The sequence below is a fragment of the Tympanuchus pallidicinctus genome, unplaced genomic scaffold, assembly GCF_026119805.1.
Source record: "Tympanuchus pallidicinctus isolate F22 unplaced genomic scaffold, pur_lepc_1.0 scaffold27, whole genome shotgun sequence".
NCBI lineage: Eukaryota > Metazoa > Chordata > Aves > Galliformes > Phasianidae > Tympanuchus > Tympanuchus pallidicinctus.
Window position 1 is genome coordinate 2,820,199 of NW_026294744.1, and position 14,698 is coordinate 2,834,896.

The 14,698-nt window shown below is 38.5% G+C and overlaps 1 protein-coding gene across 2 annotated transcripts in view; it reads left to right on the top strand.

Moving 5' to 3' along the window:
* LRP6 (LDL receptor related protein 6) overlaps positions 1–14,698 on the top strand; it is a 123,679-nt gene that overhangs the window by 6,602 nt on the left and 102,379 nt on the right. For both annotated transcript variants that reach the window (XM_052690445.1, XM_052690446.1), the window contains exon 2: positions 8,493–8,886. In XM_052690445.1, coding sequence (XP_052546405.1) covers positions 8,493–8,886 — 394 coding nt within the window. The remainder of the gene's footprint in view (positions 1–8,492; positions 8,887–14,698) is intronic.

The window sequence follows — 14,698 nt, forward strand, 5'->3', positions numbered from 1 at the left end:
AACAACAATGGAAGAGTAGGAAAAAATAATTTGTAAACCTTGTAGTGATTCTTCTTATGTTTGTTTGGAAAATGAATTACTGTTCTAATAATTCAGAAACTTAGGTAAAAGTCTCCCTTTTACCTATGGTAAGGAATAATCATTAATGTTTATAATTCTAGGGTTTTTGTTGTTATTGTTCTTTGTGTTTGCGTGTTTATGGATTCTTGTTGGTGGTGTTATTTTGTTTTTTTGTTTTTTTTTTCTTTTGTATTACCAGAATTAAGTCAGAATTAAGTTACGTTCAATGTAAAATAGACCAGACCATCCATGTTTTTCAAACAGTGATCTGTTTGTCTACATACACCTTTCTCATTCTCTAATGCAAGACATGTTGAAAATTTGACATAAAGCATTCTGGAATGTGTTTTTGAGAGTAAAAAATCAAATAAAAGTCATAAAAGTCATGCGAGTCCAACTGTGTTTCCAAAGGCAAAAAGAAAAGTGCAATAATTTTCAAAATCCTGTAAGCATACCTACATCTTTCCTTACTCTTTACAAATAGTTGTTAACTATTTCAACTGGAATGGCTATTTATCAGTCTGTAGTAAAATTGATATGGTCTTAAGATTGTGTTTAAAATGCACTTTCAGTTTGAATTCCTTTTGGCTGATGGAATTCTTAGCTTTAAGCTTGTAATGCAAGTGCTTTGTTTCCATTTTCTTCTCAATCTATTTTCTGTTTCAGTGTGTATCCTTCCTATTTTTGCGAAATTCTTGATAATGTTTTGTCTGGAGTTGTAACTGTGTGAATAGAAGTGTCTGTATGAACTTGTATGACTTGTATGAACGAAAGCATTTTGCTGGTAGGGCTGATAGATTTTTACATTTCTGTTTTATTCTCAGTGCTTGTTATGATAGATGCACTGATAGAGCTGCTGTTCACCAAACTTGACCCGGGAAGCACAGCCAGCGGTACCAGCAGGAAGCAGACCTGTTATTTGATGATACGTTCAGAGAAGCAGCAATGGCAATGTGACAGACCTGTGGGCAGTGATGCCGCCTCCCTTCTCCTATCAGCTGCACATTTGTGGCACAGCTGAGAGATGCTGCTTACTCTTGTGCTGCACTTAGTAGTGCTAACAACTTTCCTGTTTGATTGGTTATTCAGACCTCCTCTTGGGTTTTCTCTGCTAAATATTAAGGTCGTGCTTCACTGCAGCTTCACTATAGCACTTCAGTTATTTTAAAAAATAAAAAATTAAGGAGTATTTTGTTTTAATTTTTTTTTTAACCTCATGAACCATGAGGTTCAATTATTAAGAACGCCACCATATAGGGTGGGCATGCCAGCTGGGATAATTCATTAACAGAGTTGTCTGAGGGTAGCTCAATGACTGTCCACTTTGTGTCGGTATGGAAAATGTTGGTTTGAAGGAGGACTGGTGGTGCTGCTCAGTGTGTGGGTTTTTGTCTCTATGGGAGCTGAGGGAAGTCTGGGTGAGGCTCCCAGGCTGCTCTCAGCCAGATGTATATCCCCACACAGCTGTGCTGCCCAGGCTGGACAGCCATGGATTAAAAATCATTCCAGGTTAGCAGCAGGCTTTGGAGTATTCTTGTCAGCCTTGTAGGTGTTCCGTGTTTATTTTATGGCCTTCAGCCTCCCTTGGTGCTGGGAAATAAACTGCCTCTGTTACCATCACTGCATAGTGTCTATGTGCTTTAATTCAGTGGAGGGTCTTAAATGGATCACAGCCTTTCAACAGCATCAGGAGTGATTTGATACAAGCTTCTTAATTATTTTCTTGTTTTTAGAAGCTCCATAGGAAATGATGATGCCAGAAGAAGATGCTGTGAAGAACAGTATTATATTTCAGTATTATCTGTTCATCTTATTTGTCATCATATGGCTTGAAGTTTGAACTGCAAAATATTATCCCTATTCAGATGTAGGGCTCTAGTTGTTAGAGCATGGCAAAATAAGATTCACTTTTTCTGCATGAGCAAATGTACATGCAGGAACATACCTTGCAAACAGGAGATGCTTTGCAGCAGTGTATATGTGGGTTAACTTTTCCATTTAACTGTTTGTATTGAGGTCTTTCCAGTAATCCAGGGAAACTTCTGCAGCATCATGCATTGTTCTGACAGCTGTTAAAGAAACTGGAAGAGTGGCAAAGGGGGAGGTTATGAGGATGCTTGGGGAAATGGGAAAGCATAGCGATGAGGTTCTACAAATGTTAACGTGGACAGTGGTGCTACATGGCCATACATCTCTTATCAACCTTTCTCCTTTCTAGAGTCTACTGTAGTTCAAGGAAAGTGTGTTGTGTTGCTGTCATACCACCTTTATTTGCTTGCCACTTTGGGTTTTCTCTTTAAAATCAGTAGAAGGTCGTAGCTTTATATGTGGCTGCAAGCAAAGGCCTGGCCTGGGAACATGTTCTCTGTTCAACCTAGGCTGTTGTCAGCAAGACTAATTCACCATATTAAGTGATTAATGTGTTAACTACCTTTCAAAAGTGGTGTCTTTTATCCCCATACGATTGCAGTGGTACAGAGTAGGAGAGTGGTTGTTATGGGAAGATGAGCCAAGACACCTTACTATTCCTGAGATGGGCAATCAATGAGAGTGTACTACTAAATACTGAGACTCTGATAATTTGCAAATCATCAGCTACTGGGTTTATCGCCAAGAAGGTATTTTGTGGGTGATGCCTGCAATTCCAAAGTTGTTTACATTTGATATAGCAGGACAATGGGAAATAGTTTTAAATTGAGGGAGGGAAGATTTAGGTTGGATGTCAGGCGGAAGTTCTTTACAGAGAGAGTGGTGAGGTGCTGGAACAGGCTGCCCAGAGAGGTTGTGGATGCCCCGTCCCTGGAGGTGTTCAAGGCCAGATTGGATGGGGCCCTGGGCAGCCTGGTCTAGTATTGAATGTGGAGGTTGGTGGCCCTGCATGTGGCAGGGGGGCTGGAGATTCATGATCCTTGAGGTCCCTTCCAACCCTGGCCATGCTGTGATTCTGTGATATGCTAGAGTTCATTACTTCACTTGTCTGTGCTTTTGCTATACTATGCAAAGTCTGCTGGCTTTGTATCCCTGAACCTGGCGTTTCTGTCCTTCCCTCTGATGGTTTTTTTTTCCTCCCTCTCATTCTCTTACCTCCCACATTCTTCTGATTCTTTGGAAAGGGAAGTTTTCTCCCCATTATAAAGCAGGTTAAAGGATTACTTACTGTCCCTTGTACCAGCAAGTCTTGCATGGATTGCGTTGGTCCAAACTGTTCCTGTATGGCTGGAGTCCTGCAAAACTACAGTAGAGACTTGGTGCAGAATCCAAGTGCCATTGCTGCTGTTTGGTGTCTTTGCTTTGGTACTGATATTCTCTTCCCATTCACTGACAAGCCTGCCTGTTCCTCTGACCTTCAGAGTTGTCACCTGAAGAGTCATTGGATGACTTTAGGATGTGAAATATGCTTTAGACTCCTCCAACAAGCTTGGGCTGCCTCAGGTTAGTTTCCTCGAGTCTGGCTGCCTGCAGCGTCTTGCAGGTATGTTTGTGAGAGTAAGGAGGTTCAGACAGAAGAGAGCACTCCGTTCACTGCTAAGATGGAATAGGGGCTACTGCTAAGTCAGTTTCTTAGTATGTGTAAAAGCAGTTGTGTGGGTTAAATTGATGCAGCTATTGTGATGGAACATTTGGTGAAAAATCCTGGTGCTTGCAGTGCTGAAATTCCTTTGCATTTCCTGGAGATTTCTTGTTTGTTTGTGAATACAAATCATCACTTGTTTCTTTACAACACTACTTCTGCTCCCACATGAGGAGTAGGACCCAGAAGTCAAAACTTGCAAAACCTTTTCCTTCTTTCTCCGGGCTGAGCCGCAGAACTTGGACATTCAAAGAAACCAAATAGACAGAATTGCCAAGTGTAAGCAGTAATGAAGAAATTTGAAAACTGGGAAATGAAGGAGACTGTACCTAGATGCTCACCTCCAAGAGAATTTGTCTTATGTTCGTTTGTTGGCTATTTGTGGGACATCTTGGGAAAAGGGAGGGTTGTAGTACATACAAGGAGTTTTCTGTACACAACGGATTTGAGAAGATTGCAGCTAATGATCTTTGCTGGTTGTCTGTACTTATTTCCTTGCTTTTCTTTCCTGTGTGGTCTGGTTATGGATGCATGTTTTTCCATCAAGGTGTCTGGCAAATTCCTTGTGCTTCCTCTGCCTCATCTGGGAAAGTGCATGGCTGTTTGGTGTGTCTCACCTGTGTGTCTCCCTTTTTCCAGTCACTGTATTTGCTGTCCTCATGTCAGTAAACTTGGCAGTGTTAAGTAACTTCAAATGCTCAGACTTCTTCACCAATATGTGTAAGAGAGGGATTTTTGTTTTCCCATTTGAAGACATCATCTTCCAGTGTAACAATTATTAGCAGTGCCTTTCTGCCTGGAAACTTCTTTCCATATGTGAACATTTCCCCAGCATGACTGGCAGCACTGGGATTCTGGTGGAGGTTCCACAAACTACAGTGGATACCTCTAGTCTGGAAGGTCCTGTTCCTGAATTGGAGGTTCACAAACAACTGGTTCAGCTTATTTGTCAAAGATGATGTCGTGCCTCACCCTGTTGTACAAGTATTTACATTTATCTGATTTTATTCGAGCTGACAACTGGCTATAAACTAGTTTTTGGCAGATGAGGAGGGACTAAGGTGGTCTGTCCTTTCTGCTAGTTAGCTCCCTGTGTTATCTTGCTGTGATGCTGGCTGGGTGCTAGTGCCAATGCAGAAGGGGGGCTGAAGACTTACAATGGGAACTGGAGCTGAGGAGAAGGCTGTTGCTGCAGTCTCATCTGGAACAGAGCTGCCAGCAGGAGGGGGGAGCTGCTCCCCTCCCAGCACCCTGCTGCTCGCCTCGTGTTCATGTCTGAGTTTGCTGAACCTCTTTTGAGGTGATTCAACTCACTAGCCAAGGCAAACGTTTTGCTGATTTATTAAATCAGCTTGGGAGTGGGCCTGTAGCTATGTGAGAGGGAAGAACAGCATTGCCAAGGTTTGGAAATGTATTAAAAAGGGTTTGGGGAAAATGAGTTGATGTTAATTGCCGTGACCAGGCTGAATTACCATGAGTACAAGAGAATGAACCTGTTCTAGGTAACATTAACCATGTGACTCTCAGAGGTATTGTGGATCATTGGAAATAGAAAAAGAGCAAGCAGGAGCTTATGGAACAGGCAACTGGACGTGTTAAAAGTATGACAAATTCTGACAGACTATAATTACTTCTCAATTGAAAAAAAAAGTTAAAGTGTTTTTGTCCAATTTTTTTTTTTTTTTTTTAATTGGTTCACCACTTTACATCCTATGGGCTGTGGTATTTTTAAGCAACAATTTTTGTTGTGGTTCAGATGTAACCTTTTGTGGGCTCTGAGCAAACATTTGTTCTTCCTGGCTGGCACAAACAAAAGTTATTCTGAAACTCTGCTACTTTAATTAGAAGAATAAACTACAGATAGGTCTCTCAGGTGGCAGATAATATGACAACTTTTGCTGTGACTTCCCCTGCTCATTTCTAAGATGTTTTTCCTTTTGCTTTAAGTGAGTGTAAGTACTTCTTTCCAACATCTTATAGTTTGATGCAATTAAAATGCTTATTTATGATGTATATAGAAAGGAAAATAGGAACATATTAAAGTAATTATTTTAAAAGAAAAAGAGGTAAATTTGAATTGTATCTGCCCCGTCATAGCTTAAACTGTAAAATAGTTGCCTTGCTTTGAAAGGAGCTCCTCTTGTATTTCTTTCCTTAGGGTTATTAGTATAGTTCCTTACTGTTATTCAAGAAAGCATCTCTGGGTGCTGTACTTTGTTTAAAGTGAGTTATGTGGAGCAGAATGGAATCTTCTGGCATAGTTCTTGCTTTGGCATTGCTATTTGAGTCAAGTAAAAAGTTACTTGGTACTAACGCTGCCAACTTCAAAAATTAGATTTTATAGGATATTGGAACCTTCATATTTTCCAGGAAGGGTTGGAGAGGGTGGGGGAACAAACCTGTTTATTGTTATTTTGGTGATATATATTTCATTCTCGAATGTCACAACAAATTGGAAAGCTTAATATCCTCATCTGCCAGCCCTGTGGAATGTGCTACAAGTTGTGGCTTCGAATCAATCTGCATGAAGCTGCTCATCTGATGTGTAGCTGAGCTTTTTCTGAGCTGTCATTCAAATCACTGCTATCATTCATGAAAAGGACGTTTTCTCTGGCTGCTCCTCAGCCAGCTCTGAGCACCAGCAAGGAGTGAATAACCTATGCAAGGCAGCTGTGTTAGGCTCAGCAGTGCCTTCAGGCCTCAGTGATTACACTTGACATGCCTGGTGTTCCAATTCATTGCATGCTGTGTGCGTGGGGACTCTTGCTCCGTGTTGTACATAATAATGGAGCCTGTACTCATTTGTGTGTGGATTTACCTTTTTTCAAATGCTGGGCATGCTGTCTTATTAGAGCAGGCTCTGCCAGTTGGCTGCACGCGGTACTGTGGTGCGCTGGGTGACACTGAGCTGGCTATTAACTAGATTTTTCGAGTTACAATTGTATGCAACGTTTAAAAAATAGGTGGTCATATCATATATCTGTTTCTTATGGCTTTCAATTTACTGAATAGTGTTTTTTGTTTGTTTGTATTTTCCCTGAAAGTGCAGTCTTTGTAAGCAACCCGCACTTAAAAGAAGCTAATGTGATTTGTCTTAAATCTTTAGGGGATGGGAAATTATGCAGAGAAGGGAAGGATGATAGCAAAGTAAGGTAACAAGCACACTTATTACAAGGTTTCTGCTCTGTCATTTAAAGATGTCTATTCCTTCTCCACTGAAATATAATCTTTAAACTGAGTATTTTCCTGCACAATAAAAATTTGCTTTCTGGAGGAGGGAATACAAATCTAGAATTCTTAAAAACAAAAAAGCTCCTCCTTCAAGCTATTCAGGTAGCTTTCTGTCTGAAGCTTCTAAAATTTGACATGAATCAATTTAAATTCAGTGTTTCTAAATTTAGGCAGATAGCCTGAACAATTTAGTTTTCAAAAAAGAGAAAAAAAGAAGGAAAGAAAATAGCTTCTAAACATATAGCAGCATCTGTGTAATTTTTGGAGTTGGAGGTGGATTAAGGAGCTTTTAAGTTGACTCTGCTTCTCCCAGTATGCACAGCACTTTCTTTGACAAACAGTTTTGTGGTAATGAGGGTAATAGTCTGATGTTGGAAACTAACTTTTGAGTTTTCTGAAGTGTGATCTGTTAGACATTAGTATGTCTAATGTCATTGTGAGTTTCTCATACAAGAACTGTATCTGCTCTGGCAGTGTAGCATTCAACATTTGCTTGTGCACGTCGCTACCTACATAAATGCAGGCCTTTCTGTTGGGACATGCATCCTGCTAGGAATTTTAAATGCCTGTCTATACTGATGAATAAATCTGGAGCATTTTTGTTAAATTTGGGTAGTGACAGCTAGACAAGCATAGAAGATGTCAGCTGTAGTTTGTGTCTAGGTACTGCTGTGTGGCTCTGCTGCTACAGTGTCCAGGTAAATGTAGGGAAAGGTAGGTATGCTTACTGATAGTGGTAAAAACTCTAGATTTTACTTCACCATTTGTTGAAGTAGGAATGAGTGGAATTTTCATAAAGTTATAGCATGTGGCTAAGGACATTGAAAGGGTATGTTACATTTTAAAAACAGACCTTTTTCATAGTTACTACTTTCCATTAATTGTTGTTGCTGAGTATCTGTATGAAAAATGTACAGATCACACAAAGTGATGCAGGAAGCAAGTAAGAATGGTAGAGCTGAGTTCTAACGTACTTATTGTAGTCTGTTTCTATAGGTATTTTTCTACCTACCTCTTCATATTAGAACTGATGCTCAAAAATGTCATTCCTTTCATGCTGCACACTCATCTCGTGTTTGTATATCATATGTAAAATACCTAAGAAAAATAATTTCAGGGTATTAACACAGGAATGTCTCTGATGGCTTGACGTGTGTTATATTTTTATTGAAGTTTGTGGGGTGTATATTAGCAAATTCTGGACAAAACATATTGAATCTTTGCTCTGATGGGTAAGCACTGAGTGCTTATAAAGCTACTATAGCTTCATCTTTCATATTCTTATTTAAGTACCTCCTTTACAGAGTAGTGTCATTTGGGCACTTCAGACCTCCATTTTCTTTGTTCTCTGCCTTCTCCTTTAATCTAATTTTAATAATGCAGAGCCCAGAATAACGAGCAGTGCATTACAAAGTTACCATCTTGAGTTGTAGTACTGTTTGAAAGGCTTGGAATCTGTGCTTTTCAGTTAAACTATAAAATGTCTCCCCCCATCATTCCCCCCTCACCTCCTCCCCCAATAAATTGCTAGTTTCGTTGCAATGGTACATCAGGCCTTAAGCTGTTCTTAACAGGAGTGTTGTTAACATGTCTATCTGTCCCCCCCACCCCTTATTTCTCCCACTTCAAGCTGCCCCACTGTTGCTGTATGCAAACCGCCGTGACCTGAGGCTGGTGGATGCTGCCAATGGGAAGGAGAATGCCACAGTAATTGTGGGTGGCCTCGAAGATGCAGCGGCAGTGGACTTCGTGTTCATAAAGGGGTTGATATACTGGAGTGACGTGAGTGAAGAAGCCATTAAACGAACAGAATTCAATAAATCTGGGAGTGTACAAAATGTGGTCGTTTCTGGACTTTTGTCACCTGATGGGCTGGCATGTGACTGGCTGGGAGAGAAATTATATTGGACAGATTCTGAAACAAATCGGATTGAAGTTTCTAATTTAGATGGATCATTGAGAAAAGTATTATTTTGGCAAGAATTGGATCAACCCAGAGCGATTGCCTTAGATCCTGCAAGAGGGTAAGTCTTTGTTAAAATGAAATGGTTACAAACGGGAATGTTTTTGCTGCTAGTTGCATGTGGAATGATTTTAAATAATCGGTGGTGCTGTTACTGAAATTATTCGGATCCATTTTGTGTTGTTGCTCTATTACTGTGATTTGAAAATAATTTGTACTTCTGAAATTATGTTCATGTCATTGAATTAATAGAAGTCATCAGATGTTCAAGAAGAGTACTAGAGGAAGCTTATTTTGGCAGTAGTGCAGATGGTGGACATAAATGTGGAAGTTCTAAGGTGAAAACAGATGTAATCTGCTTGAAAAAATCATCAAGCCATCAGACTTGTGTCTCACTGCAGCATCAAACTGGAGGTCTTTGTTCATTGTTAAAATTTATGCTTCCTGGAAACAGCAGGGAAAAATAGACTACAATAATAACATTTTGGGATGTATTTTGGCATGCTTTATCATTTAACCAAAGTTTATAGAGAAGTTCATCTTCTCACTCTACAGGGAACTTCTGTTAGGAAAAAACTGTGTTTTGGATTAGCTCGTTCTAGAACAAGTTTGATTCTTCTAATTTCAGTCTCTGTGTGTGATTTAAAGTATCATCTTTTTGCTCTGTTATTCTTGGGACTGAGCTGTGTGCTAAATTCAGTGGTCTTTTTGGTGACGCTTTGTAAATGGCTACCTTGAGGTTACCCGGTGTGTATATTTGTCATATTTGAGGTGACTGGCTCAGGAGAGTGAGCGACTAATGGAATATTGTTGATGCTTTGTAATCTTCTGAATACTGTTTTGTATAGATATTTATACTATTTTTTTTTCTTTTTTCCTTCTTAACAAGAAGATGAATTTATTATATTGCCACTTAAAGTAATTTTTTTCAGTCAGCTGTTTGGGTGTGGGGGGGGGAATCAATGCATTTTTTCCTTTACAAAGATAAGGACTGTTTTAGATGCTTGCAGCTTCTTTATAATGTGATCAGTTCAACTCATGTGTCTGGGTATTTCCTCCACAAAGGAAAAATGTCTTCTTGTTCAATAGGATTTCTTTTCTGAACTTTGTTAGGAATGCTGTAACCTCAATGTTTTCTTCTCAAGTTTCAACAGGCCTTTGATGATATGTTAAGAAATGCTTCCTTCGCATTATTTATATTTTTTTTAGCTTTTCAAATATTGAGAATGTGGACTTACTCTTTTCTTAAATCTTTACTACTTATAAATCAGAGCTGATGGTGGCATGGGTTCTACTAGATTCTAGGACCATTTAAAGATACAAGGAAAGACTTAACACATTCGTGCCCATTCCACTCACCATCCCAAAGCTGGGAGAGAAGGGAGGAAAAATAGAGTCAAAATGATTTTGATTTAGCTTGCGACCAGAGAGACAGTGGTTCTTATTAGTTATGAATAACACTTGTCAAGCCAGTTGGTCTTTTTGAGTGTTTGTATTTTCTGCGTACATGTGGTAATGCGTTCAGTGATCAAAACTAGGTGACAGTGTACTCTTGCAGTCTTTCAAAATACTCAAAGAGAAACTACAATGAAAAGAGTGAAATAGATTAAAGGTAAAGAGAACTCATAACTTCTCTTTTTCCATACTGATGATCTGTTAAATCAATAGGCAAAAACATTTCAATATGACTGCAGTTGTTTGGGGTTTTTTTGTTTGTTTGCTTTTATTTAAAAAAAAAAAAAAAAAAAAAAGCTGTAATTGAAGGAAAAGATTTTGTTTTCTTCTAAATCTTTTAATAAGTCAGTTTGTTAGCTGTTACTTGGGAAGTATGTTTTAGTGAGACAGAATGGTAATCCAGTGATACATCCACTTTGTCTTACCATACTGCAGATAAAAAAAAAAAAAAGAAACAAAAACCAAACTATTGCATTCTTGTATACAGCCTTATGGCAGAAAGCATTTCTGCTTTTAATAAATGCGGTGTCACTGCAGAATATCTTCCAAACTTTGACAAGTCAGTGGAAAGGTAACCTCAGTACAGGGGTTTATTTTTTTCTCAAATAAGTACCATTTGGTGCTTTAATTATTATTTATGTGAATGCACCTCTAATAGGTACTTTTTTTTTTTTTTTTTTTTAACCCCATAAATATGTTTAGATTACACATTGTTGTCTGGAGGACAGTAGCAAGAATAAGCCATAAAAATAGCTAATAGAATCTGAAACTTGGAAAAGCAAAACCCCTGTCATTTTCCTGCAATTTAGTCCATCTCCTCTTATTCACAATTGATGATTATTCCAAATAAAGATTTATGAGATCTTACCAAGTCATTACGTTATTTTGCAGCAAATTGTACAGTATGATTGCTATTCACAAGTTCAATTTTTTTGTTTAAGTTCATTTGACAAATATAGTTAATCTAAGTATTTCATAATCCAGTAATACCAGAATCTACTTATATATTTGGGACTTGGTTACATATGTATATACATATGTATATATGCATTTATCTTACTGAAAATGAGAATGCCTACTTAAAAAAAAAAAAAAGTTATTAATAGTATTAGCTAGCACAAATATGCAGTCATGTAAAGTGTGTTCTCTAGGCAGTGTCCTGTGTAGGAAAAAAATGAAGATCTTTTTAGCAAGTTGTGTGCTGTGGGATACTCGGCTGTCATTCTCTGAAAGTCTCTGCTCAGTGCTGTTGTAGTTCTGAAGAATGGGATCATTCACTTTCAGAGCATGCTTACAGCGACGATAATGGTGCAGGTAACCATCTGTTAATTGTGTGTGAGGTCGTATGTGTAACTGTGAAGTACCAGAGTAGAAATTAGACTTGGTGCCTGTGTCAGTTCACAGTAACTAGTACATTTGCTAATGGAAAACATTTCTCAATTCATAGTTGTGACACAGCCATCAAGTCTAACTTTTTACTCTGGTATTTTTGTCTAGGAAATCATCAGAATCTAAAATGCCTGGAGTCTTCTTACTAATCATCTCTTGTGTATGTTCAGAAGTCTAAGCTTCTTATTTCTCTATTTTCATGTAGTGCAATTTATTTTATGTTTTCCCATTTTGTTGTCTTGGCAGTCAATGAAACGTGCATGTACCAGGGGAGAAAAGCAACCTTAGATGAAGTAGGATTGCAATGCTTCTTCAGCCTTCTTTTGAAGTGGATTGAGGATTTTCAGAGCTGTTTCAGGAAGGCTTCTGGGTCCTTGTTGTCCTTTCTGACTCTGTTTTTTACAGACTAGTGTTAAACGTAATACCCTGTTAAGAGGATCAATAACTGAATAACACATACACTTTGTTACTAACTCTTGCTAGGGGAAAACCAGGTGGTAGACCACCTCATGTGCAAAAGAGCAGCATTTAGGAATTGTTTGCATGAAAGTAGACCAAATGGAAAAGAGGTTTTTCTACTTCGGTGTGCGTTTATAAATAAATAAAACATGCCACGTGTATTCAGATTCTCAAGCAAGTAGGGCTTGAAAATGCAGTATAGTAAATTTGTGCTGCTGTTTTTCTTATTTTATTAACCTTTACAGCCCTTTTGTTCTCAGGGAAGAGTCTTCATTATCATCATGAAAGTTGCCCCCAAATTACTCTTTAGACAACTAGATCAGCTTTATTCTTAGGAAGCACTATCAAAACTGTTTTTTCTCACTTCTGTCTGTATTGTTCACCACAGAAGGGAATTTTAAGTGCCTTCTAGAAGTGCTGACTAATTGCTTACTTTTCAGGATGTGTTTTAAATCAATTGACTATAGAGTTACTATAATTGTTCAACTCTTGTAAAGCATTCAGGTTGTAAAGGTTTTAAGCTAATGAATGGAATTAAGAGTACAAAGAGTACAGCACTTTTTTTGACAGCTGAAGTTGGCTTCTGAAATGCTTTGTATGTTGGGTAAGATCTTCAGATTCAACAGGCAATCCTCCCCCAGCAGACCTTTCTTATTTTTTTCATCTAAAACATTTCAGGGAATATATACGCTTCTCTTTTTATAGACCTGCTTATTTTGTTTCCTTCGAAATCTGGAAGCTTGCACCTAAGTTCATCAGGCCCAAAAAATTCTTGCAATTGCCATACAGGCCTTGAATCAGTGCTTTACAACAAAAAGATTAATGGGAACAGATTCTGTGTTGCTAAGCAAGGAAATGAAATTGGACAATTCTAATATTAGTTACAGTGTCTTGGATATTATGGAAAAAACATTTTAGGAATGAACAATTCACATTTTTTTGGTAAGACTTCTGTTTCTTGTTTGTTTACGAATGGGTCAACATTATTTAAAATGGCACCTCAGAGATATGTTCCAATAATTGAATAAATGAAGGCTTTGCTTCATGCCTTCTGTTGCCTGATATCACATCTCCCTTGAGCAGACTGCATCTGGCTGAAAATCTTTGTGGTGCTCCTTTATCGCCGCTGACATTTTCCACAGATTAATGCACTCTATTTAGTTATAGCCTGCTCTGTGACAATAAGTACTTAACTTTGAGGCTTTACAGGTGATTTATGAAAGCATTGAGCTGATATGAAATCTGCAGATTGTTGTGGTGTTGACACATCAATTTATAAGGTGTATTTAATCTTCATCTAAATAAGCATTTTTTTTTAATCAGGAGATGGTGGTTGTAAATGCAGCACTCTTAATGGGTTTGTTCATTTTGTATTAATGTTGTTATGAGGATGTTGAGGCTGGTATTTTTTGTTGTTTGCTTTTTTTTTTTTTTTTAAGACCAAATGAAAAGTAAATTCTGGTGACAGCTAGGAGGTTAAAGAAACCAGAGTGTCGATTTTGGCAACTTAAAAATGAAGTTAAGCCGAAAGATTGCAGAATAGTACCACACTGGTTGTCCTGCTGACATTACATCAGGATTGTCTTGGCTCTTGAGCCGGGTGGAACTCACGAGAGATCTAAAATGCAGCACCAGTGTCACTCGATAATTGGATGATCCTAGTGAGGGTCCTGTTGGCTTTGTGCTGCAAAGCACGTGGAGCCTTCAGGAAGCCAGCATGGCAGTTGAAACAGCCTTGCCAGCTTCTCCAGAACTACTACAGCTCTCTCTGCTTCCGAAGCATAAAGTGGCCAGCTTTTAGCTCTTGGTTTTAGTTGGGTATTTATGACTTTCAGGAGCAAAATGGGACAGTATTCACTTGTGGAAGTGTTGAATGCTAAGGCTTTCAGGGTTTGTTTGTTTGTTTCAGCACCACTGACAGTCTGTTCATTTTTTCTTTCAAAAGACTTTGCAAGGTTTGTTGGAGATCTGTTGCATGAGATGCTGTCCTCCAGCTGAGAAGGCATGACTTCATTGCACGGTTCAAAATAGGCATTTCATTCTCCTCTTCTGTTTTTTGCCTCATCTGAAGGAGGAGGTGAAAGAAGGTAACCAGAAACCCACTTATGTAAAACAGAATGAAGAGGTGACCTCTCTTGTAAATCTTGCTGTGCAGGTTTTAGATGTTGCTGCCACTGATTGCCTAGTCTCATCCTACTGAAAGGAGTTTCCAAGAACTCAGAGTAACATAATCTTTGAGATGTTTTCCTTAATTTTCAGGCATTTTACATAATTTTCTCTATTCACAGAAAGAGATGGGAGAGATTTGGCTTTTTAGAAATCAAACTAGAGTGCACAGAGTTGATTTGTAGAAGATTTTCATCTCTTATGGACTCAAATACCTTAAAATTGCAGATGCTTTTAGCTCTAGGCAAGTTTGGAAATACTCTTTCATCCCTACCTCCTTTGTTTAGTGCTCAGGCTAGAAAACAAGATTATGGACTGGGTCACTTGAGGGTTGGGCTTTAGTTCGCCTGCTGCCATCTCTGCTGTGAATAAACTAGTAGTGTCTTCAAACATTGTTGAATTTG